Source organism: Cydia pomonella, chromosome 8 (assembly GCF_033807575.1).
Source record: "Cydia pomonella isolate Wapato2018A chromosome 8, ilCydPomo1, whole genome shotgun sequence".
NCBI lineage: Eukaryota > Metazoa > Arthropoda > Insecta > Lepidoptera > Tortricidae > Cydia > Cydia pomonella.
The window spans coordinates 18,799,696-18,821,848 of NC_084710.1; the positions used below are offsets into that span (position 1 = coordinate 18,799,696).

General features: G+C 41.0%; 2 protein-coding genes across 4 annotated transcripts in view; one reads left to right on the top strand and one right to left on the bottom strand.

Annotated features, from left to right (window-relative positions):
• The first annotated feature begins 2,162 nt into the window (after positions 1-2,162).
• On the top strand, positions 2,163-9,529 carry LOC133520770 (RWD domain-containing protein 1). Its single transcript, XM_061855425.1, has 5 exons — positions 2,163-2,435; positions 2,517-2,719; positions 3,171-3,314; positions 6,459-6,645; positions 7,401-9,529. The coding sequence occupies exons 1-5, from the start codon at positions 2,366-2,368 to the stop codon at positions 7,508-7,510; spliced, it is 714 nt and encodes a 237-aa protein (XP_061711409.1). The 5' UTR covers positions 2,163-2,365; the 3' UTR covers positions 7,511-9,529.
• Positions 9,530-15,481: 5,952 nt separating this feature from the next.
• LOC133520773 (tubby-related protein 4) overlaps positions 15,482-22,153 on the bottom strand; it is a 97,311-nt gene continuing 90,639 nt past the window's right edge. For 2 of the 3 annotated variants that reach the window (XM_061855429.1, XM_061855431.1), the window contains 5 exons: positions 20,660-22,151; positions 18,618-18,783; positions 17,767-17,911; positions 17,179-17,361; positions 15,482-16,678 (listed from right to left, as the gene is read on the bottom strand). In XM_061855429.1, coding sequence (XP_061711413.1) covers positions 16,562-16,678; positions 17,179-17,361; positions 17,767-17,911; positions 18,618-18,783; positions 20,660-22,151 — 2,103 coding nt within the window. In that variant the 3' untranslated portion in view covers positions 15,482-16,561. The remainder of the gene's footprint in view (positions 16,679-17,178; positions 17,362-17,766; positions 17,912-18,617; positions 18,784-20,659; positions 22,152-22,153) is intronic. The other variant, XM_061855430.1, reaches the window with a different exon arrangement.

The window sequence follows — 22,153 nt, forward strand, 5'->3', positions numbered from 1 at the left end:
GGTTGGCGGGGTATAGGCCAAAGAATATAATACTCACTAGGAGAAGAACGCTAACTCCATACAAAAAAATGCCCCTTTCAAAAGTTCGTTTATACTAGTGGCGCTCTCTTTGTATCTCAGTACTAAAATTGACAACCGGTTTAGCCTGGCGGGTTTTGGTAGGTAGTGATCCCATAGACATACTAGTGATCCAGTTCTAGCTAGTGGTTCTGGGTTCGAATCCCGGCGACGGAATTTCTTTTTGTATTTTTTCATTTTTTGTTTTTGTTGGGGTGAGGTTTTTAAATTAGTATCTATCAAATAAAAAAATATTATGTTACATATTAATCAAAATCACAGGCATCTTTTGTCCTAAGAGATAATGATATCTATATTTTAAAGTTTTTTCAATATAAAAGGTAACAATACAGTTTATTATCAAGTTATAAATATTTTTATTCCTATATATTAGGATCAAAAGAGCTTAATTCGTTCGAAAAACATACAATAGGCAGGAAAAAAGTCATTTTCTATACAAATTTATGTATCGGACGGGGCTTGTTGAACTAACTGTGACACTTCCATATAATATCTACATACCTATATGAATTTTATTCAATGAGACCACAGGTCGGTAATTTCGGTTCATTATTGATGTGGGTACCAAATAGTTAACCTATCCTGTGCGTGTGATTATCTTTTGATTTTTTTAAGGCGTTATTTATGTTTAGGTCGTCTATTTTTAGCGCATGTTTTAATTCCCAGATCACCTTCATAACAATAAATAGAAGTCATTAAAATCTTCATGATAAAAACAATTTTATATATATACATATACTATTTATTGCATTTAATATAGCTTTTTATATATCTAAAACATGATCTTTGGCACATCTGATTTTACTCCACAATTGCAATTAGTGTAACTTGTAATCATATCACATATATCAGCCCAAAAAACTAAAAATTACATGAATATATAACAGACAAAGTTGTTATTACATCTAGCCGACTGTCGGACACTTTCTGCTCCACAGCTCAATGCAGCGGTCTTGTTGATGGTCACCGAGAAACTACAACTAGTCGGAATTATGTGGCGGATCCGTGCCTTTTGATTTTGAGCCTTTCCAAGGAAATGATGGATTATTTTCTCACGTTCACCCTCTAAAACAAAACAGTCACATTTTAAACAATACTATAACCTATGTCCCTAATTACTAACCTTGCTAATAGCTACCAGAGTTCTAAATTGCCGGCTAAAACAATGTAAAATTTTACATCTATGATGAATTTTGATTGTAATTTTGGATGCGATAGGGCGTCCGTGGGACTTAAGAGGGTGGTAAGATTAAATTTATGTATTTGAATTTGGCAATAGTACACTTATTTTGTTTATAGATTAAAATATTTCTTACCTTGAAATAATTGTTGTTTCTTAGTTTAGTACAATGGATTAAACTTTAGCCGAGTCTGAGCGGAGATACTGTGCGGTGGATTTTTAATTTTAAAAATTAATCAATAAATCTATTTCAAGAACATAAATCGTTATTTAATCATTTTATATGAAAACTGATAGTTTTGAAAATGAAAATAGTCAATTACTTTGACAGCATTGACATTGCAGACTTTTGTCTATGTTATAACCGGCCAGACCCAAGTGCAAGGCTTTATGGATATACCGATATGTGCCCCTGACCTCCATAGATTTTATGAACATAGACAAAGACAAACTGAAATAGGTAATAATTTATATAAAATAATAATAATTTACATATGGTAGTGTGACATAAATCAAAATATTTGATAAAAATGTTTTTATTTGTTCCCAAAGTTGAATAGACAAAGTCAGATAGGAGCAATGTGGCTGTAGCAAAATATTTTTATATTAATAACTGGTATCTATTTCCAGAGCGTCAGACCACACATGCGCAATTATGAAGCGTCATATCTTTCTAAGGAAGTCGACAGGCCTTGGTATAGGCGGGGTGAATATAATAAAACTGGGATGACATTTAAATGATAATTCCCACACAAATTGTATTATGCAAAACCTACTGTTATTTTATTTTTAATCGCATCATACGATTTGTGTAGGTAGTTTTAAGAAATTATCAGGTGAATGTCCTTCTCAGTTTTATCCCTATTCACGTCGTCATCCCTTTTCATCACGGTTAACAGTATGTTTCAAACGGGATCTGTTATGAAAAAAAGTGTGAGAAACACTTTGACATAGAAAAATACCACTCTCGTGTGTCATTCTTGACATTGACAACCACATGAACGTGACAATATGTATGTCAACTTTTGTTGAAAATCAGTAGCGGTGGCGTATATCCATGAAGTTAAATTAGGTTTTATTTTATAGTTAACTACTCAAGATATAACGATGGATTACCACTATGAACAGACCAGTGAAGTAGAAGCTTTAGATTCAATCTACTATGGCGATATGCAAAGTACGTTGTCTGTGAAATACTTGAAATTACATGCAGTAAAGTTTGATATAGTCTAGTTTACTTATTTGATTTGTGTTTCAGTTATAGAAACTGAGCCGTTCCATAAGTTCTCGATACCGATAAAGTCAGAAGGCTACGACGACGGCGAAGGTCTGGCATGTCAGCTGGTTTTCACTTACACCGCAAAATACCCTGATGAGGTGCCTCTTATAGAAATCGAAAATGAAGAGAATTTTGATGACATAGTAGACAAACAGGAATTACTGACACATTTAACTGAACAGGTATGTGATGTACATAATATGTGAATCCATTGAGAGACAAATGTAGTAAAAATTAGGAACAATTATATCCTAACCTCTTGGTAAATTATCAGCATAGAAGCATTCAACTTTTTTGTGAATGAACAGTTAACTGGGTAGCTTGTGTAACATACCTACTGCTGTATGGGGTGGATTCAACCTCAAATTTTAAGTTTGATTAATTGTGAGTTAAGCTAATTGCCGCTGTGAAGGTGTTAAGAAGTGATTTTGTTTCCTATAAAATATTTAAGCTACCAACAATTGTAAAAATTGAACAAAAATTTTGCCTGTAAAATATTTATTTTAGAGTTTGTCCAAATTCTGTGACTGTGTTCAATGATATTGAAACATTAAAAAACCTTATTTTATATATTCATTATTTTTAAGCTCATAATTAAAACAACATAACAAATTATTTACTCAATCATTTCAGGCTAAAGAAAATTTAGGCATGGTGATGGTGTTCACACTGGTGTCAGCCGGACAGGAGTGGCTCAGTGACCACTGGGACCGTGTCAAGAAAGAACGAGAAGAAAAGGTGCTGGCTAAGATCAAGGCTGATGAGGAAGCTGAACAGGTGCGCTACAGATTATCTATTATTTATTTTGGTCTTAGGTGAGAAATCAGTAAAGTTTACTGTATCATATAAAAAACTAGTGATCCACCCTGACTTTGCACGGGTAAACCTTAACATATGATACACCTAAACCTGCCCCGGAATTACTCTACTATGGTAGTCTGGTAGATGAAAAAATCAGGGGAAAACTATTGAGTAGTTTTTGAGTTTGTCGCGAACATATAGACAGATGCAGCAGGGGACATTGTTTTATAAGGTGACAATAAGTCGCTTGAGTTGGGTGTGCAGCAGCCTTAGTGCACTCTGCTCAAATCACTTTATTTTATTTTATTAAAAACTGATTGGTAATTGGCTCTAGTCACACCTATGAGCCCGGCGTCTATCGTCTATCGAGTCCAGGGCCGCCAGCTGATTTTTTGCGGAACTGCCCCATAGGTCGCAGCAGCATTCCATGCACGAGCGGACCTGTGCTTGGTATAGGGAGAGAAGCTGATTTGGCGTGAAATACCACCTCACCTTAAATAGGACACCAAGTTTTTTGGCAGCAGTTTTAGCCCTGGATTCAATAGTCAACCCGAAGTTTTAGTTCGATTTTAAACTTAGACCAAGAAGCTCTAAAGTGTTAGTCACGGGAAGGGACACATTTCGGAAAGTGGGAGCCAAGGTGAACTGGCTCCGTTTTGCAGTGAAAAGCCACACCTGTGTTGGCCACACCAATTCGACTAAGTTGGCTTCGCCACATTCGCCACAGCATCCAAGGACAAATTCAATAGTTTCACCATGGTCTCCCTGAGGATCTTGGTGTCACCTTCACTGGCCCTCGCGTCAGAGAGGTATCTCTCCGTAACCGTGCTGTCTTCTGTGTACCCAGAGATCTTGAGCAGATTGTTGATGTGCAGCAGAAAGAGGGTTGCGGAGAGGACAACTCGAATAGATCGGTCCCTCAGGAAGTCAGTGATCCAGGAGCGCAGGCCAGACGAGATCCCATATGCGGAGAGCTCGCTTATTAGGCTGTTGTGCCAGACTCTGTTAAAGGCCTTGGAAATGTCGAGGGACACGGCGATAGCCTCACCCTGTCTCTCGATGGCCTCGCCCCATAGGTACGAGGGTGGCATAAATCAGAAGGTCCTCAGTTGACCGGTTCCGGCGAAAGCCGTATTGCCGATCGCTGAGGAGATCGTTACCTTCCAGATTGGCAGGAGCTTGGTGTTCAGTATACGATCCATAATCTTGCAGAGTATGGAGGTGATCGCTATAGGCCGATAATTAGACGGTTCAGCACGATTACCTTTCTTAGGTACAGGCTGTACGTTTGCAAGCTTCCACGACTCGGGGACTTGACCCGACCTTAGGGAAAGACGATACAGGCGTGTTAGTACTGAAGACAACTCAGGCGAACAAGTTTTCAGCACAATCGCCGGAACTCCATCCGGACCACTAGCTTTGTTCACGTCCAGACAGCGTAGTGCATTCAATACCTCCTTTTGATGTATTTTTACTTCGGGCATTGAAGCACCAAAGGTAGGTAAGGAGGGAGGCTTAGCGGCGCCAGCATCCAGACGCGAATTTTCAGAAAATAGAGAGGCAAACAAGTTTGCCTTTTCTTTTGCTGTATGTGCCAGTGATACATCCGGCCTCAGCAATGGAGGTAAAGAGGGGCGACAGAAATTCGACTCCACCGACTTTGCCAGCGACCAAAAAGCCTTACTCCCTGACGGATAAGAGGCTAGCTTGACGCCTACACGATGAACGTGAAGAAATCGAGCTTTCCGTATAACCTTCTTGCAAGACTTAGCTGTTCTGTTGAACGACTGTTTCTTTGCATGTACATGCGGAATCCGGATCTTTACGACTACGAGCATCAGTCCACGATAGGCCGCGTGCTTTAGGGCTTCTGCCCGGTCACACTTGGCGTTGAACCATGGACGAGCTGTACCAACGGTTGCTACGTCTGAGTAAGGAATATAGTATTCCATGCCCAGACGCAACACATCGGTGACAGCATTCGCACAGATCGACGAATCATCACTGTTGAAACAGGTTTGCTGCAAAGAAGTGCCGCATCTCATCCCAGTGTGCTGACTTGTATCGCGACACTCGGCGTGAGCCTCTTGAGTTACGATCCTGCGGGGAATGGAACGACACAGATTTCACCAGACAGTGGTCAGAGGTTCCCAAGGGGGATGACACAGATACATTGTACCCGTCCGGATCTGTTGTCAGCAGAAGGTCCAAGCAATTGGGTGTGTGGCCAGCAACGTCCGGAATACGAGTTGGCTGGTCGACCAGTTGTATGAAATCGAGTGATAGTGCAAACTTGCGTGTCTCTCTCCCAGCATGGTCAGTAAACTGGTATGGGCACAACCACTGTTATGGGCATTGAAGTCCCCCAGAAAAACCAACTGTGCACGTGGGTTTCGTTGCTGTGCAACTTCCACCGTCTCAGTGAGGTGTTAAAAAAGCCTGGTTGTCTCCAAGTCACCACTGTGCGATCGATAAATTAAAGCGTACACAATTTGCTGCACACCCAAATCCACCAGCAGCCACAAGGTAGAGAAGTTGGACGAAGGACGCAGTGACACACGCCACGCAGCACGCCTCGCCGAACGCTCCGCTTCGATTGTCTCAGGTCTTACACTTAGAGAGCCGCCACACACACAATTAAAAACTGTGTATAAACTTTACACTGTTAGTATAATTTTAAATTCAGAATTCTCTTCTCCATACTTGTTATACCAGTAGGTATGCATTTTTTTATGTTCCTTTCATTCTATAGATAGTGTCATTAATTAAAGGTTAGATTGACAAATCTGCGCGTCGTGGATGACACGAACTAATAATGGCTAAATCCATAACTCTGAGAAAAGCCCATATTAGCTCTACTAAGCACTCTTTACTCATTCACTGCCAGGGGGCGTGGCCTAGGAACAAACTTGTATGACGGTGAACGCATATATGCGTCGGTGGCAGTGAATGCGTTAAAGCTATCAAATAGGCTTCATTCAAGTACAAAAAAACATTGCTACAATAACATCATACTGAAATGAATTTGTCTGTTAGAAAAGTAACTACCAGACCTAGAACTTTAAAGTTCCAACCCTTTTCTCAAGTGTCTGGCTGATCATAAACTAATTTCGATTACAGAAAAGGTTCGAAGGCACGCGGGTAACAGTAGAATCGTTCCTGGCGTGGCGGAAACAGTTCGAGATCGACATGGGCATCCCGCAGAAGCGCGAGCGGGAAGCCAAGGGCACCAACAAGCTGACGGGCAAGGAGCTCTTCCTGAGGGATACCACGCTCAATGAGTCCGACTTGAAGTTCTTGGATGATGGTAAGATGTTTTTGCATTTTATAAAAAGTACAACAAGTGTTTAGAATTAGATAATTGTATGAAAAATATTTTTTATCTAGGCATACTTATGCCATGAGTCACTGAAGAGATGTAGAACCATGATGAAAGATTTGCTTAATTCATAAAAGGGATTTAACTCAAAACATGGCCATAACCTCGTGCCGCCCAATGTACATTACGATGTACACTCTGTTTCAATGGAATTTCCACTTTAATTATAATGTTGTATTTTTCCAGATTTGACTAATCATCTTTAGATCTACAGATCACCCAATTTTTGGAAATAACACCTTGTCTGATTTTCAGTTGGCCAATTAACTACTTTTGACTTTTTGTACCTATTTTGTACTTATATGACAGATCGGTTGGACGAATTGGGGCAACGAGACTGCATGTGTTGTGTCTGGGGACAATGACAATCGTTGATAGAAAACGCCAATCAAAACTTAAATAATGTATGAAAATATAGTCACGTGACTTTTCGTAGCATCTGTCATACCTCTATGGTTCATGTAATACACATGAGCCTATCTATCTAGCGCCACCGGAGAGATTAGGAACTATTATTTAAAGAAATTATAGGTATTTATTTTTTAATATGTTTGCAACAGTTCTGCCATAAGAGATTATCGTCCTTCCTCTACCGTCCATAGTTTGGCGTTTATCGTTATAGTGAAACATAAAACTAAGGTTTAGTACTTAACAAATCTTATCTTTTCTCTTAACCATTCCAGGTGATGCAGTGAAAGTGGACGAATCCCTCTTCCAAGATCTGGACGACCTGGACATCTCGGACGAAGACGACGAGGACTACGTGCCCGGACAGAGCAGCGACAGCGACTAGCGGCACGAGGCAGTGAGCAGTGAGCAGTGGCAGTGATGACAGAAGGAGCATTACACCTGTATGTTACTCATGAACACCTTTCTTGGTTTTCTGAGGGTGTTCTTATCATTTCAAATCAAAAAAAGTATAGTTTCTAAAATGACACTGGGGGAATGCTCCAGTAACATAAAGGTTCTGGCCAGGGTTCGAAATTATCCAGATAATTACAATTTTTGATAACTATCGGATGATTATCCGATAAATATAAATATCGGATAATTATCGCAGGTATGGATATATTTATTTTCTTTGAATTCTTTGATAGTAAAAAATAATGATTGGGGAGTTTTTTTATTAACTATTAAAATATAAGATAATCATTTTAAACATACCGCATTTTATAAATTTTAGGTTATTATCAAATCGATAATTATCAGACATACATATCACGATAGATATCAAGATAACTATCACTAATAATTATCCTTTCGAACCCTGGTTCTGGCATACTTAAAATAAAATAAAATATCTGGTTCTTTGGCCTCTGGACAAATAATGAGAGTACAGTCAAGTGTTAAAATATGGGTGTACACATCTTACTCAAAAATAAGTCCCATAGCATCTTATTCCAGTGTAATAAGAGCGTAGTACCATATTTATGAGACGATTCTTTCGATACATATTTTTGCACTTGACTGTACCTGTAAAGTTACTTCTTTGGAACATTGTTCTACTGGATTGCCGATGGATGTGTATGTTTTTCGTGCATATAATTATTTAGCATATAGTTCTATGGCACGACGTACAGCCTACATCATTTAACGGATTACAATGTACCTTAGACATTAGATTAGTCACACTCACAGTTGTGGGATGATTATATGAGATAATTAAAGTCTAAAACAGCTATGTGGATGGCACTGTACTGATCTATGTATACATTATGTGGTAACTCTGTCAAAATGCGGTGTTTGACAATTCGGTTACCACAGCGCCATTTGCTTTAACTCTGGAGCACGATTTTCTTAGATTTTATCATCTTGTACAATCAATACATATAGTTTATGTCAACTACGATAACGCGCAGATTTGTCAAATCTAACCTATAATAACACGAGAATACGAGTCAAGGCACGCGGGTGTCATGAATGACACGATCTATAGATAGGGTAAATTACCTTTTTTCGGCATGCCACCAATTTTTGGCAACTTCAACCTTATTTTAAGGTAGCAGTAACGAAATTCGTACAAGAACCGGTGCTTTCCAGTGCCAAAGGGTAGTTTGCCCTATAAATGAATCCGATATTCTCAGTCTGCGTCAGAATACTCGATGCCGAGATCTGAGTGTCGGAGGGTCCTGTTATCAAATAGTGCTCAACTACAAGTCTTAAGGGGCCCACTGATTACCAGTTCGCCGGACGATATCGGCCTGTAACATAACATTTTTACTTATCAGCTCTTGGAGGATTTAACAACTGGAGACGCCTTGTTTGTAACTTTTTGCACGAAACAGTCTGCCGATTTTTGCTGGGGAGGGCCACGTACGTAACGTACAAATAGCCATGTCAGATAAACGTCAGTCCATACAATACATATGACCATTGGCCGAGGTTCTCGACAAAGGGGTAACCTCTTAAAGGATACTCCAGTTGTTAAATCCTCCAAGTATCAGCTTCATGAGTTCGCCTTCCAGTCTGTAGCTGTAAATAACTTATTACCATCCGCCTCAGTTTGTTTGTGAATGAAATAGCTATGGGGTTGCCGACTGGCAAAGGTTTTGGTTTTAGCGCCAGCATAGGTTTCCCCTGTTTCTTATTTTGTTCTAAGGGATTTGGCTTAAGGGGTCATAAAATAAAATTAATTCGACACTATTAGTAGGGAAGTCTTTACTGGCGCCATCTCTAAAAAGCTTCATTGTCATGGCCCGAAGTTGTGAAGAACTTATCACTTTTACTCGCCCTCTGTAAAGTTCGGCCTCTTCGCTGCAGTTATTTATTAATAAGAAATCGTTTTCAATAAAACACAGATTTGTCTGGAGAATATTTTTTATTTACACTTTGTCACTATAGTAGGTACATATATACAGATGACAAGTGAAACACCAAATAAAAAGCGACTGAGGACAACTAACACGTCAACATTAAACGAAACAAAACAACTAATAGTCGCCTGAAGTGATGTGTTTGAAACAGGAACTAACTAAATGCCTCCAAATATTTTTTTCTCAGAACATCTTTAGATACCAAAGGAGATACCTTCTAGTATGAAGGGGTACGTAAGTGCGTGCGTTCGCGCGCCCTGAATATCGGGCTACCTCTTAGGCCGGCCTTACACAGTCTGAATCCGAATCCGAATTCATAATTTGATTTCATATTTTTAATTCAGAACGCACGGAATTGCATACAATTTAACTATTCCCCACACACATTCTGATTTTTCCAGATTATGAATTTCTCACATTGATCTGTCAGAATGATACTGACGTGCTATATGAATTCAGAATATGAAAATTCAGATTATGAATTCCGGAGGCACCTCTTTTTATACGATTAGTAGGACGAGTCTCGCTGAAATTATATTATGAATTTGCCATTAACATTCGTGGGAGTGGTGGACTTGTGAAGGCGCGCGATCGCCCGACCTTTTAGCACAGATTAATAAATAATTCCTACGTCTTTTAGTGTGAATGCGGCGCACTGTACGTACTCTGAATGTCGGACTTCGTCGTCGCCCGAACCGATAGATAATATATATAATATATACCGATAGATGATATCGTATAAGTACAGTCGCCCCAGATATATCGAGCCGCCAAGGTGTTCACAAATACATATCTAAACAATCCCTATTATCAATACGGTAAAGTGCATGTGCAGATATTTTTTTAACACATTGCCCACTCCGATATATCTGATTGCGACTGTAACTACACTTTCACGTTTTAATCCTTTGAATACAAAGAACCTCCCAACGACTGTTTTCGGCAACGGCTTCTAAAAAGCTATTATCAAATTCGCTCATTTGTAGCAATGACGTTGGCGTAGAAAGATTTAAAGAATCGACCGAACGAAGTCAGGTCTAAGGCTGGTTTTAGTGTCATGCGGACCGTCAGTACGGAGCGATCCGCACCGACTATCTGTATGAAGTTCATGTCCGCGTGGACCCGTCAGCCTTAAGGTCTTCGCACACTATATCAATTCCACACCAACTCAACTCACTTTTGGTTCAGCTTAGTGGACGACGAGTGGACGACGCGTAGACCACCCAACAGTTACCTAAATGATAACTTGTACTGTAGGACATACAAGATAAGGCTTTCATTTCAATATTTAATTTTGAGTCGAGTGGCTGTTGAGTTGTAATAGTGTGCTAAGACCTTAACTCTAAAACGCTCCCTGAACTTAATACATATTGGTCCGGTGCGGAGCGATCCGTACTACTGACGGTCCGCATGACACTAAAACCAGCCTTAATGTCAACTAGGGGTGTACCTATAGATTGTTTCACACATATCACTCCAGGCATTTACAACACGCAAACAAAACAAATCCAACTCGGCCTATACACCTAGAATACCATTACTTAACTATAATTTAATTACTTAGAAAAACAATAAAATGAGTATCACAAAATATATGTTCCTATGTGCAGTCTTAAACCAATGAGCGGAAAGGAAACCGTCTCGATCGTAATTAACCAGAGATATGTATGTTTACTAATGTGCCCACGGCTAGTTTCCAAAATTGTGAAACTTAAATGAAAATATCAAGGATTTTTTTCGAAATTTCCTATGGACAGCTTTCCGTAATAGAATCTTACTTGAATACCTGTGAAATTTCATAAGTTTCCGGTTTTTTTTTGGAAACTTGCATATCTGTATGTAAGTTCGACCGAAGACCGGCGTTAAAACGAATCACACAATCACATAATTAATATCTATGTCTACTATAACGGTAATCAAACGTGCTGAACTAAAGTTTTAATAGTTAACTAACAGTTAAACTTATTTTGGATAATTCTGAAAGTAATAGCAGTAATAATCCGTTGGTTCAGGAAACGTATGCTAATAAGTCTGTAAATAAACTTAAATATGGTATAATTGGGTCATTTTATTTATACATCGTGTTACACCAACCACTGAAAGTGGGATGGGTACACGTTGTATAGGTCATACTGGGCAACTTTTACTATGGGACCAACCCCGAAACCGCGATAAAAAAGGCTGATGTTGATATCTTGTAATGGGAGAGTCCATTTTTTTATCGCGATTTGGGGTTGGTCCTATAGTAAAAGTTGCTCAGTATGACCTATACAACGTGTACCCACCCCACTTTCAGCGGCTGGTGTAACACGCAGTAGTATACTACACTTTTTTTATATTTGGGTATTTTGAGAGAAAAAATATGTCCCAAGATTTTAATTTCCCTTTGTTAATATATTTTGTACGAGTAACGGAGTGGGAAGAACGAAAAATGTATGGAAAAATTTTTGCTCATATTAGAATCGAAAGAGCTCGTATTCTGCGTAGAAACTACATACAAATAAAATGACCCAGTTAAACTAAACTATCCTGACGTCTAGTGGAATATTGTAAATTCAAGATTTTATAATTACCTAAATGTAAAATTAAAATAAATATCACGCATGAATGCTAAAACCCCTTCAGATCGAGTGAAATCCCACGACTTCGGTTTGGTGTAAGTAGGTAGTTCTGAAAGAGTATTTCTTATATAATAACATAAGTCTTCGTCATAAAAACTATAGCAACTTTGTTATAAGCGTCAACACTTAAGGTCACACATTTCAAGTGGTTGCTGTTGCTCGCTTCGGGTCGGATTTCAATAGGGGTTACGTAAGTGCGTTACTCACGTTTTTGCAGGGTTCAAGTGACAATAAATAGTACCCGAATTTGAACCAACGACAAATAACAGGCCAAAAACAAACTTTAAGTTATGTATGATCGACAGTTACAGGAATTTAAAGTAATAGAATCGGACTATGTGGGCAGGCCGTTCACGAACTAAAACACGTTAAAACCTTTTCTTAGCCAAAGTCCTCTAGTTTAAGGATGGCAGAATAACAAAAACATCCGTTTGTAACTGTAGTGTATAACAGTATTGTATAGACATCTTGAAGATAAATAATAAGTATAAGGACTGATTTAGACGGCTCGCGAACTCGCATGCGATTTTAGTTACATTGCGGACTATTGAGGTTTACCAATTCGGACGACCGATCAAATACCGCAATGTAATGAAACTCGCATGCGAGTTCTCGCATCGTGTAAATGAGCCCTAAGGAAAGTGTCTTTCGAGCCCTTACGTCTTGGTGACGTCACTGACAGTTACAGTTGGTTGATATTAGAGCGGCGAGCAGCACAGTCGTATCGCGTGATGTTTGTGTTGTGAACCGTTGGAAATACATTATATCGTATTATTTACTGAGGTTAATACATTACTTTACAGTAACCGGCGATGACATCCCATAACTTGAACACAGAAGGCGTAATAGTACATTACGATACAAGTGCGAAAAATAGGAAATTCGAAACGAGTGGCGATAAATTAAAACACGACCGAAGGGAGTGTTTTAAATCGACACGAGTTGCGAATTACCTATTCGCACATGTATCGTACAACGTTTTACAGTACATATGGCCCTTTAAATGTTCGACACAGTAACATAATATGCTACTTCTCGCACTAGTGCTATAAAGTAGCCCCATATGTACTGTAAAAACATTTTCACAATTTGAACCCAATTAATAGTCCTCCGGATTAGGTTATTTGCATTGCGCCATGATAAGAACAACATGTCTAATATCTATACATAAACTGCATAATATCAAGGAGAGGCAACTGATTTAGTTCATTCCGACTACAAAATAGGTACAGTCGTTTTAAACTATGGAACGGGCTAGGCCGAACTTCATCACCAATAATTGAGAACTACAAACAAAATAACAAACAAAAACATTAAAACAAAATAATACGGAGGTACCTAATTACTTTACAATTTAATAGGAAACAATGAACAAGGTGTATATGAAAAATTCAGTGCAATAACATCTATATACTAACCAAATACTTTAAAATATTACAGAGTATTCTAAAATAAGTACATAAAATTCTGGAAAGAAGCGCATTTAGAATCGTAAAATAAGATTATTAATTTGATTTCAATATCATTGCACGACATTATGTGCGACAGCGAACTAAAATTGGTATATATGCATGTTTTACGATTCTTAATACGCCCCAAAGTATGAGTACCTTTGCGATTGTGATCTTTCAAGATGAAGACACTAATAGTACAATACGATACAAGTGCGAAAAATAGGAAATTCGCAACCAGTGGTCATAAAATAAAACGCGACCGTAGGGAGTGTTTTAAATCTACACGAGTTGCGAATTACCTAATACTCGTATTCGCACGTGTATCGTGCAACGTTTTACAGTACATATGGCCCATAAAATTTTCGTTATATGTAGTTACGTAATGTGCTAATTATCGCACTAGCGCGGTAAAGTAGCACCATATGTACTGTACATGTCATTTAAAAATGGACCAACAACATTGACTTAATGTAAATTACGTTAACTATAGGCCAATATACAGTTTTCACAAGGACCGGTGGCATACCGTCTATTGTGACAAAATATTTAACAATTGTACCTAAATATTGTTTACTCTCGTCCTTCGGTACAGTTACCGTTACAACAGTCTTTACGAGAGACGCAATGTTTTGTCGCAACTTTTATTGCCTAAGGTTTTTCACTGGACAATACTTGACATGAATTTAACGGTCGGTTCCAAATTATTCTAGATACCTATCTATATAAATGAGATAAAATGTTTTCTTGGCAACAAAGACATGAGTAGCAATGTGTTTATCCCGCTGCGATGGTAGGTACCCCGGTAGCGTTTTATACAGCGCGTTGGACTAAAGTATGTTGTTATTGTTAGAGTTCTCCTTTCTTTATGACGGTACTGTCAGCATCAAATAGATAGTTATGGCCAAAGAAGCGCGAAATTCAAATTTTCTACGGGAAGTCAACTCTTCGCGCTTTTTAAATTTGCGCCCTTTTCTACTTATAAGCTAGCTGTGCTAGAGTATATATCGGTACACAACTTTGTTTCCATAGACATAAGGACGTGTTCCAATATATTAGGCCATTTTGGCCGTCACTAGGGTCAATCACCGGTCAGTTTGTAAAAAACTAGGTATATATTTGATGCTGACATCCATCGTCCGCACTGTTAACTGATTATTGGTAAACCTTATAATATAGGCATTATGATAAAAAACCGGCCAAGAGCATGTCGGGCCATGCTCAGAGTAGGGTTCCGTAGTTACTCTTCCGTCACAATAAGCTAAACTGGAGCTTAAAGTACGAGTATGGTAGATTGTTAACCAAGGGATGAACTGTGGGTGTACGTCTTTTTACTATGAAGGGGAAACTTTTTGCGAGAACTCAAAAACAGCTAAACTGATAATATCGGCTATAGTTTTCATTTAATGTCTTTCTTAAGCTCTACTTCCAAGATTTTTTTCATATTTTTTGGACCTATGGTTCAAAAGTTAGAGGGGGGGGGGGGGACACATTTTATTTTTCTTTCGGAGCAATTATCTCCGAATATGTACACTTTATCAAGAAATGTTTGTTGAAGACCCCTATTAGTTTTGAAAGACCTTTCCAACGATATCCCACACTGTAGGGTTGAAGCAAAAAAAAAAATGTTCACCCCCAATTTACGTGTAGGGGAGATACCCTAAAAAAAAATTTTAGATTTTATTGTACGACTTTGTCGGCTTTATTGATTTATATATCCATGCTGAATTCCAGCTTTCTAGCACTAACGACCACGGAGCAAATCCTCGGACAGACAGACAGACAGACAGACGGACATGGCGAAACTATAAGGGTTCCTAGTTGACTACGGAACCCTAAAAATGGAAAATTTTCTGAGTATTTTCATGAATTATGTTTTAAAATTAAAACATTGCGTTTCTGTATATACTTAGCTACTGTTCATAGAATAGATAAGACTGTAAGGGCGCAAATTGTACCACGCCGCGGCCGCGGCGAAGGGAATACTTCGAAGCTACCTATCTAAGCATGTGTACAAAATATCTATATATGTCTTCCTACGCTATTGGGCCGATGCAAGCGGGCCTATCGTACATACAACATCAAAATAACAAAATACTGATGATAATTGTATATTCAGACATACAACTACCTACCTATACTATACCTCAATATCGATGTTGTTTGTACTGACACTAAGCGAGCAAATTAGTCCCAAAAATTTCAATTTTTAACGTTACAGCGGAGGGTGCTATGGCACATTTTTCCAAATTGATATAAAGCAGCATAGCTAGCAAGTCACGACCATCATTTCACTTATTCGATATCCAGTGTTAACTAAGAAAACTCTCACTGAAATGTACAGGTTTTTGGCGGAAAGGTAGCGTCAACATTTTTCACTTGGATGTCACAATTATAGTCCACTCATCGCTTGTCTCTTTTGTACATAGGTACTTTGTAATTATGCATGCCACTCAAAAGAATGACGCTGACCGCTATATAAATTACCATGAAAGTATTTAGCATGAAAATATGGATATTCAGGAATTAAACGCACGTCAAAGCATCTCCAGCCGTCTTGGGCTATTGGGAACTTTCCATTGGAACTGACGCTTGAAGTGACCTTGTTCCGTAGAGTGCACAGCTCTAAAATACAAATGGAAATAAGTCCATAAAGCTCTCACTTAAGATGATAAATAGAGGAACAGGGAACGAAATCAAGTTTGCTGTTGTATTTCGTTACAACCTTGGCGTGCACGGAGGCCGTAGCTAAGATAACATTCGTTTATCGACAAATGCCATCAAAAAGGAAAAACGTATGATTTGACCACCCGAAATTCATGTGATCATTTCCATACATTATTTAAGGTTAAACTGGCAATGTCTATAAATGATTGTGACTTGACCGGACTCCCTGGTATCATAAGATAGCATAGACGTAGGGAGGACTGCGAGGGTGGCGCTGGCATGCTGTCGACGTTTACTTAAGGCGCTGCGTGACGTTGGCGAGCGCTACAGCGAAGGCCTGCAGCGCCGAGAACGGGTACTGGAAGTCGAGTGTATACGCGTTGCCGTCGATTCGCCCGAACTGCATTACCTGCAGAAAGTATTCAAAACGTGAGAATGTGTACAAGATGACTGTTATCGCCTCGCCAGGAACTAGCATATCATACGGAATCAATACCCCAAAGTGACCTATATTTATGGTTCTCATGATTTTAAGCGTCCATGTGTCCAACCTAAACAGCTCTTTGTAATCGCAAGCATGGCCGGTCCCAAAGATATATCTTATGCATCGGTGGCGTAACCACTTGCTGTCATCGGTGCTGCGGTGTCTTGGCAAGTTGCCTGGGCAGCTCGTCGCGTGATTTCGATGCCCTAAGCATTTCAAGACCTGGTGCTCCCTTCTCTTCGGGGCCTTCCAGCGGATTTGATCGATACCTGAGGTATTGTGCTCTGGCACTGAGCCACGGTGCTCAAAGCTACTGGTAAACTTTCCTATGGTATTCTATCTAACAGTTCAAGCCCATCTGGTACCCGGCTATTCTCGTTTCACATAGGCTTGTCATGACGAGCTCTCTAGTGTCCTGGCCTCACCTGTTTCCCGTGGTACTCGATCTGGAAGTTCTTGGCGGACTCCTGGGTGACGCGGCCGCCGAAGTCCAGCTGGTAGACCTGGCTGTTCTCGTTCCACATGGGCGCCTTGTTGTGCATGACGAGCTGCCGCCGCGGGCCGGCGCGGGGCTCCGCCGCCGCCGCCGCGCCGCCGGCGCGCTTTAACTGGGGACGAGTAGTATATCGTTGAATGAGTAGTAGTCGTTTAAAAAATACTACGGATTTCACTAGACTTTTGACTCACAAGACTCCAGACGCTTCAAGATGCTTACTTAGCTTATGCTACTGGCCCAGGAGACGGAGGAATAAGAAGGATCTACCCGCGCTGTTATTCTATGCACGTGTAAGTACTGTAAAGCGGCAGAGCTGTTGTGTGTTACAGTACACTACTACTAGTCTTCTAGTAGAAATTAAGATTAAGAGATTCCGAGTGAGGTAATGTTTTCGTTGTTGTAATCGTATGTGTACAACAATGAATAAAATTCACTGACAAAGGTGGTTTTATATTAACATTCATCCTCAACGTTAAACGCTTACGTTACTTTAAACGCTTGCGTCTTAATTGTTTACCTTGTTCCTAAGCTGAGCCTTCTGGAAGCTCTCGAGGTCGCGGTAGTTGCGGCCGTTGACCTCGCTGTAGCCCGAGCACTCGTCGTCTGAACTCTCGGACGGCTTCTTACGCCGCCGAGAGAGGAGTGGTGAATTCAGTAGTTGTCTGTTAAGGTAAGGAGTTTTGAACAAATGTTTTTCTTCAGTTTAATTTTAGGCTAGCTGTGACATACCTACTACTTGATAATATGACTGACTAGCAGCGGCGGCGCGTCACAAATATTCGTGGGGAACCCGGAGCTAATTTTGCTTTCCTTTTCTCCATGAATCGATCGTGAAAGTACTCTACTGGCTGAAATTAGACAAGCCGGTGGGAATCGAGTTCTTTGAACGATCCGCCACTGCTGACTAGTTCTAGATACTTGATCCATTTTTAACCAGTGAAGATCCTTTCGTTGTATGTAGAAAAACTTTCGTGGTATGATTGCTTGTATTGCGAGTAATTAAACGACATTAGACAGGTAGAGGTAGAGTCGCCCTGCATTGTTTTATGTAGAATTATTCACCTAGAGACTAAAATTACTTGTATTGTAGGTGTGTTAATATCCTTGTGACTCCGGACTGAAAGGCAAAAGACAGGCAGGGTTGCCATGTGTGCAATGATGTTTTGTGTTGGAATATATGGATATATTCTGTTAAATACAACTGAATACATTATCCCAACGGAGCGGTTGACAGAATAATTCATCGATGGCTCAGCGTATTTCAAACAGACCCATTCTGGCAGTGTTAGGTTAAAGTGATCAAGAAGTGTTTTATTTCACACAAGTTCAGCCGAACATGCAGTTCAACAGATTTTAGCTCTACTTTACCTAATAGGCGAGGCTGAAGAGTATCTCGTGCGGCGCGGCGCGGGCGCAGGGGAGGCGGGCGTGGAGCGCGCGGGGCGGGGCGACGCCGGCGCTGAGCTGCTCTCTCTCTCGCGCGAACTGCGAGAGCGAGACGCCAACAGCCGCAGCGCTAGCTGCTCCAGCGAACCTGCTCACATAAGGATTCCAATAAATATCATGGCTACGGGCGCTCTAGTATTTTGTTTTTCATTTTAGCTAATCCAATAAAGTACATTAAAAAAAAAACAAAGCCGTTTGGTTCACTGTGAGACGCGCTGTAAAAAGTCGTTGCAAGTAGCTTGAAGGTTCAACAGTTAATCGAATCTATCCCGATGAACATACACATTGTTTTAGCGTGTACCTGTCTATGTGAGAAGATAATTAAATGAACGTCATTAAGTCATTATTCTACTATTGGACTATTTTTCATAGAGATAAAGTACATTATCTGTTGAACCTTCAAGATATTTGTAACGACTTTCTGTTATCATCATTTGGGTGGTGATCATCAAATTCATCAATGGGATTGTTTTCTTCATGTGCTTTAAGTTATGACTCATGAGGCAAGACTAAATACTAGGTACAACAATAACTCAACCGAATCGATCCTATTGGTGTTGGTGATAACTTACGATTTCTCATCCATAGGACCACTATTATTAGTTAGTAAGTACGTAGGCCATGTATTATTTAGTACGAAGAATATACATATTTCAAAACATTACTTCAGTAATATTCAGACTCCAATCTAGTCTTACCTGCATGTATGTGGATTAGAGGTACCTACCTACTTACTCTAACTGTACCTAAGTACATACTATTTACAGAGTAACAATATAGGTAACTAATAGATATCTATTACGAATTTCTGTAACTATTATACAAGCACTTAAACCACATGTGTACATGAATTTGTTGTGGTCTATACCATTTTTAGGCAATTTCAAGCAATTTTGAAAGCAAACACACTGCGTTTTAAAAGTAAGTTTAGTTGGAAACAAAGTGATTTGCCTTTAGTTACAACAGTGTTTTAGATTTCTAATGTGTAAGTAGGTATGCAGTGGGAGTAGGTGGTTAGATACATTATAGGTTAATTCACGAAAGATGATGCGGATTATATCTGGGAATTCTAACAGTTCAGTACTAATCTCTCGCCAGCAGTAATGAATCAACCTATATAGTATATAATATACCTAGGTAGTGTTGTGAAGTGGCAGACCACCCGACCAAAGTGCTAGGTGGGGAGTCCTCGGTCCGCGAGTCTAATAGCCGTCTCAAGGGTAACTACATGCAGCTCGTGCTCAAGAATTCGATAAGCTTTCATCCGAAAAGCACAGTCCTAGGACTTCATACTAATTTGCGAAACAAAGAACCGGTATAAGATAAGAACCTTATTTCACCAATTTCACTATTATCTGACACTAACAATTATTCAGGAACTTCTGGGTCAAAAATAATATATTATCTAGCGACCGCAAAAAATTGTGAATGTCAAGCAATACTAGTTAAGTCGATGCAATAAGGCCTTTTTAAATCTCCTGGGACGTTAGGGTTTATAGGTTATTCCCACTAGTTATCACCACGTTGTTACCACTAAGTCATTAACAGTGGTAAATACTGGGATTTTATTTCCCACCTTTTACCAGTTTTTTATAAAATTTCATGCATTGCATTATTTTTTATACTCTACTATTTCTAATGTTTTTATTGGTATTGAAATGTAACAAAATTTGGGTGGTAACTACTGGAAAAAAAATCCCAGTAGTTACCACTAGTAACAACTTGGTGCTAACTAGTAGGAATAACCCGGTTTATAGCTCAAAAGAAGCATTCGTTCCATTTTGTCGGGTGCATATGTGTGCAAGGAAAGAAATTTCATTTGAGCTTAACACACTGGCGTACCAGGAGGTAGGTAGTCTTGCGCTGTCTACACGGGTGCTCTACAGGGTAAGCTACCACTTTGGTCCCGGGTACGTTACCGTCGTGTCGCGTGGCGGGTGGTGAAGCAACTACGTCATACTAACTATAATACTTGCTGTAGTCGGAGTCGCTGTCGGCGGCGGGCGCGCGCGGCGAGGGCGGCGCGGGCGCGGGCGGCGGCGCGCGCGGCGAGCACGCCACGCACACGTACGTGGCCGCGTCCACGTCGCGCCGGTCGTACGGCGACACCAGGCGGCACGCCGTGCACACCGGGTAGTCGCGCCGCCGCGTCGCGCGAGCCTCCGCCCGCGGCTCCAAGCTATCCAGGCGGGACTGCCGGGTCTGCTTCTTCTCTAGCGACAGCTCGCTCGAGTCGAGGCTTCTCGATTTGCCGCATTTCCTTAAAGTAGGTTTGTTTGCGTCCTGGTGTCGCTCGCGACGGCGTCGGCGGCGCCGGCCCGAGTCGCCGACGAGAACGAGTCGGCGCGGCGGCTCCCGAAGCGCCGCTACTGACACTCGAGAGTGTAGCACCGCCGGATCCACCATGTCCAGGTAGCCGACGCTGCAGCTGCGCGTCATGGTATCGTAGACCGGTACGCTGCCACACACGGGACTGATAGGCACGACGGTAGTGGTCCGCTGTACGCGCGGTTCCCTCGAGCTCGTGCCGCTGGGTTCCACCGGCGTTTCCTCGTCGATAAACTTCAGGTCTTCGCCCTTCTGTAGACTCCTGAGCGTCTCCCGTCTGCCCATCGCATCCGGATGTACCTCGTGCTCGTAGTTCTTATTGCAGAGCGATTTGAGTATTCTAGTGTTCACTTCGTAGGAGGCGGACTCGCCGCGCGCGCAAATGTTTTTACGGAGTTTTGAGAGGCAGTTGTCGGTGACGTGATTGTCGCATTTTTTTATTGTGACCTGCCTGCTGGGTTCTAAACTTAGATTGAGGCTGAACTGCTGATCTATGTTGGATAAATTTCCTTTTAAGGAAACATTGTCGCCGCGAACGGTGTAGTCGGCGCGTCCGCCGCAGAAGTCGCCCCGGCCGCCGCCGCACGTGACAGTCTGAGGGGAGGGTCGCTCGAAGATGATGTCAGTGGGGGCGACGGCATTTTTGGGAGATTGGAGGGTCGGGACGGAGCCTTCGCAGCGGAGCGGGGAGATGGCGTGGCGGCTGGGGACGGGAGGGGTGCCGACGCGGCGGACGGGCGCGGGCTCGGCCGTGTCGATGTACGGGAACTCGTCGTAAGATTCAGCGCGCGCTAGTGATGCGTGAGCATTATTATTATGATTGTTTGTTGTGACCTCAGCCGGGGCAGGTACGTTAGAGTTAGCGCGATCTGCGAGCGTCTTGTGTCTATCAGGGAACACCTCTTCTTCGTCTTCTGAGAATATATTGGGGTTGAAATTCGGGTCCGGAGCTGGCGCCTGGTCGTCGCGAAGCTCGGCGATGGTGAGCGTCATCTGCCGCGGCTGCAGGTGCAGGAGCGACGTCTTGTAGGTCACCTGTCCGAGGTTGGCAGGCACGTTCTTGACTAGACCGTGCATTTTGAATTTTGTGCCCCAGATATTAGAGGTTACTTCTACTAATCGCACATCCT

What these genes read in the sequence shown, in the direction of transcription:
- LOC133520770 (XM_061855425.1), top strand. Translation starts at nt 2,366, where the DNA reads ATGGATTACCACTATGAACAGACCAGTGAAGTAGAAGCTTTAGATTCA. An exon ending in TGACACATTTAACTGAACAG is followed by an intron (nt 2,720 to 3,170) that starts GTATGTGATGTA and finishes CAATCATTTCAG; the next exon opens with GCTAAAGAAAATTTAGGCAT. An exon ending in CTTGAAGTTCTTGGATGATG is followed by an intron (nt 6,646 to 7,400) that starts GTAAGATGTTTT and finishes TAACCATTCCAG; the next exon opens with GTGATGCAGTGAAAGTGGAC.